At 45.0% G+C, this 4,335-nt stretch overlaps 1 protein-coding gene across 1 annotated transcript; it reads left to right on the top strand.

The window, feature by feature from the left end:
- Positions 1–461: 461 nt before the first annotated feature.
- On the top strand, positions 462–4,089 carry LOC112236301 (BCL2/adenovirus E1B 19 kDa protein-interacting protein 3-like; the record flags this gene model as incomplete). The annotated part of the gene is given in 5 exon segments (XM_042315005.1): positions 462–923; positions 1,840–2,299; positions 2,640–2,715; positions 3,010–3,116; positions 3,940–4,089. Coding segments are annotated over 5 exon segments (836 nt in total), but the record flags the coding sequence as incomplete, so codon positions are not given.
- Positions 4,090–4,335: the final 246 nt, after the last annotated feature.

Below are 4,335 nucleotides of genomic sequence, written 5' to 3'. Positions count from 1 at the left end.
GGTATATCTAGAAGTCATAGGCTACCCCGAGGATAAAGTAGAGGACATTAGTTTTAGACACATACATTATCACAGACACTGTCAGTGCATTCATCACTCTAACAGTCCTGGATGGTCTGGAAAAGGTCAACAGGTGAAGGCTGTTTCTTCATGTGTTGCAGCCTAACTTTATGGAGGTAGGAAACACCTGCCAGTGTTGTCAGACATACCGCATGTTTCCTAGAAAGCTCATGCATACCGGTATTATGATACAATAACAGCAACCACATTGGGCTATTTATTCCTAAATACGCACGCTCGTGTTTGTTTACATGTAGCTCTACCGCGTCTAGTACTTTCTGGACCAATCACATGAAGCGTTAATTTCGGTCAACAGCCCAGAGACTTGCTTCACACAGGAAAACGTTTCATCTGGCAACGTTTTGCAATAGAAACCGTTTACTCTTGGAACCAAACGGAAGCAAATGCACAAAGCAAACGGAACGAACGGGGAGGGATTTACCTGAATTTGTCCAATAGAAACTCTCGTTTTCTTTGAAACTGTTTCCTTTACAAAACGTTTCACAACGGAATTCGACTAATGAATACACCAGTGATAAGGGACCAGATTTGATATTCATGGTGCAAACCCGTGTAGGCCACACAGCTGGCCAAGTTTAGTCACATGCTTGTTGTTATTGTTCTGGTAGCCTAGTGCTTTCCTGAATGGTCTGCACTCGATCTAAACCTTTCTCCCAATTCAGAGGCATCAGAATAATATTGTCTACATTCGGATTTGTAATTACAGGATTCTTCCAAATATTTAGGACGTTTGACTCGGAACGATCGCGACGCAAAGGGGGAGTCAATCAAATACGCATTGCGTCCCTTATTTACCAACATGACGGAAGACAAAGAAAGTGTCATCGATGAAAATTTGCAGGGTAAGTTAATTGCTGTCTCGTAGTCTATAATGGCCTGGCATGTTGCATAATGTGAAAACAACGGACCGTATGATCGCAGTATATTCAGGATGCCATGCTGTCTTCCTGAGACATGTAGCCTACGTCATTGTACATCATATTATTATGGTGAAACAGTGTTGCGCCGAGGAGACACAGATATGAGTTTTTTTGCTACATTGTATCACAACAATGTTTCTTCAGCGGTGGTAGTAATTCCGCGGCCATGTAAACATTCCTGGTGTTGCCTGTCTGTCCTACATTAGACAGATCAGACAGTATAGGTAACGTTGGGCTATAGGGCAGGCCTAGAATAACATTGTCAGCTAGCTGATGTAAAGTCGATATTGACTTTAGTGCAGTGTTCTGAATGACGTATTCTCAATGCTGTAATGATGCTATGTTTGGCATTGTTCAATTCAGCTACGATAAGAAACACAACAAACCAGATGATTCTGCCCATCCACCTGTTGTATGCTTCTCCTTTATGTAATAAAGGGGAGTGGCTGAACACGTCGCTTTCCTATTGGATAGCCAGCCTATAAAGGGGAGGGGCTAAACACGACGCTTTCCTATTGGATAGCCAGCCTATACAGTGGAAGGGGGTTGAACACTTCGCTTTCCTATTGGATACACACAGGAAGGAAAATGTGGGCAGAGGACAGGGACCATTGAGCAATAAGGGGGGCACGAACTGTCATGGGCACTGAGCAGGTGCTATTTATAGAACAAAACATTTATGGATGGCTGACTGTGCCAGCTATCTAGGCTAAACACACCTCCTCAACCACTCCCACAGCACACGCAGGCTGTTAATACCTGCTTTATGACTGGCCTATTATCAACTATGTCTCAATGTTCTGCACCATGTTGTCATGTTTATGTTTTCTTCTTTAAGGTTCCTGGGTGGAGCTGCACTTTAACAATGGCAACAGTGGTGGCTCACCAGCACATGGGGCTGCTGGTGTGGAGGAAGAGCAGGTACCAGGCTCTGCCACTGAGCTACCAGGCTCTGCCACTGAGCTACCAGGCTCTGCCACTGAGCTACCAGGCTCTGCCACTGAGCTACCAGGCTCTGCCACTGAGCTACCAGGCTCTGCCACTGAGCTACCAGGCTCTGCCACGGAGCTACCAGGCTCTGGGTTAGGTGCCTCTGCCTCAGTCCATGGTGGAGACCTGATGGCTAGGTCTGCGTCGGTCCTGCCTGGGTCTCTCTCTGCCTCTACCCAGGGAGGTGACCTGATTCCTGGGTCAGGGTCTGGCTCAGTCCAGGGAGGGGTGGACTTGGAGAAGATGTTGTTAGACGCCCAGCACGAGTCAGGAAGAAGCAGCTCCAGGGGCAGTGTTCCCTGTGACAGGTGTCTCTCCACTCACCAATCACATGCCATATAGACCATCACATGACCGATCAGGACAAAATGTTGGATTCGTTTTATACTGATTAGCTATCTGAACACAAAGGACTAAGAGATAAGAGACACTGTCATTCACTAGAGTTATAGCACCGTAGGTACTATAGTGACCTCTGACCTCCTATCCACCATCTGCATGAGGGCCTCTGTACATTCTAGATCAGATTTAATAGATGAAGCTTGTCATGATGGAAACACAAGAGATCTGTATAGAGGGCTCTTCCCCAATACTTATGTAGTCTCTCTCTTCCGCTGTGTGCCCCCCCACCCCGACCCCCCCACTCAGTCCTCCGAGACCCCAGACTCCTTTGCTCCGCCGTGGCTCAGAAGTGCACAGCTCAGGAGAGAAGAACAGCTCACAGGTTTGGAGCCCTTATCCAGGGACACCATAGAGATTAAATATAAAATCATTCTATTAAACTCTGTGTGGGGCACTAATCTCTAAGTAGTTGGTGAGGCACAGCAGGGTGGTTTCAAGGGTTGAAAACAAAAACAAAAAAGTTATAACCTAATATTTCTAATTCTAAGATATATTGTTTTTACATTCCTAGTTTTTCCACTCAGAGGTTGAGAGCAGAGCAGAAGAGCAGTTTTTCCCCGTTGTAACAAATGAACAAATAAAGTCATTTTTTAAATATTTTAATATTCTGTTCCAGTCTGAAGAAGACTACCTAGAACGGAGACGTGAAGTGGAGAACCTGATGAAGAAGAACGCAGACTGGATCTGGGACTGGTCCAGTAGACCTGAGAACATTCAACGCAAGTTAGTACCCCCCTCAATATATTCCCCTCAGTATCCCAGACAGACAGGTCATATCTATTATATGTGTTTTCAGTTCTGCTCAGCCCAGTTTGTAATAGAAAACAATAGAATATCATTGAATTGAATACAACTTCTATATAATTCTACGCTATTATAGAATTATATAGAACAGAACTTGATATTCCTTTCTACCCAAACCACTTCCAGGGACATTGTAATGTGCTCTCTTGTCTTTTGGGTGCAGGGGTTTGTTCTGGAGCATCCCCAAACCACTTCCAGGGACATTGTAATGTGCTCTCTTGTCTTTTGGATGCAGGGAGTTTGTTCTGAAGCATCCCCAAACCACTTCCAGGGACATTGTAATGGGCTCTCTTGTCTTTTGGATGCAGGGGTTTGTTCTGAAGCATCCCCAAACCACTTCCAGGGACATTGTAATGTGCTCTCTTGTCTTTTGGATGCAGGGGTTTGTTCTGAAGCATCCCCAAACCACTTCCAGGGACATTGTAATGTGCTCTCTTGTCTTTTGGATGCAGGGGTTTTGTTCTGAAGCATCCCCAAACCACTTCCAGGGACATTGTAATGTGCTCTCTTGTCTTTTGGATGCAGGGGTTTGTTCTGAAGCATCCCCAAACCACTTCCAGGGACATTGTAATGTGCTCTCTTGTCTTTTGGATGCAGGGAGTTTGTTCTGAAGCATCCCCAAACCACTTCCAGGGACATTGTAATGTGCTCTCTTGTCTTTTGGATGCAGGGGTTTGTTCTGAAGCATCCCCAAACCACTTCCAGGGACATTGTAATGTGCTCTCTTGTCTTTTGGATGCAGGGAGTTTGTTCTGAAGCATCCCAAACGTATCAACCCTCTCAGCATCAGAAACACCAGCGTCATGAAGAACGGAGGGATCTTCTCTGCAGAGTTCCTCAAACTTTTCCTTCCTTCTCTGCTCATATCCCACGTACTGGCCATCGGTCTGGGGTGAGTTATGATTTTAAAAACATTTACAAAATAAAAGCTAATTATGAAGAATGTATTATTTGTAAGGGTAATAGAGCAGAATGTGAAATAGGTCTCTTGTGTGTTTGTATGGGATATATTCTGCACTCTGTAGAGAGATTATAGTAACACAAATATAGTCTGGTGATCAGTATACTATTTTGTCTCATCGCCACCATAGATACCAGGGGCAGCAGGTAGTCTAGTGGTTAGAGTGTAGAGGTGGCA

Source organism: Oncorhynchus tshawytscha, unplaced genomic scaffold (genome assembly GCF_018296145.1).
Source record: "Oncorhynchus tshawytscha isolate Ot180627B unplaced genomic scaffold, Otsh_v2.0 Un_contig_5353_pilon_pilon, whole genome shotgun sequence".
Taxonomy (NCBI): Eukaryota; Metazoa; Chordata; class Actinopteri; order Salmoniformes; family Salmonidae; genus Oncorhynchus; species Oncorhynchus tshawytscha.
The sequence above is the reverse complement of the archived record's forward strand: the minus strand, read 5'-3'. Positions and strand labels throughout refer to the sequence as shown.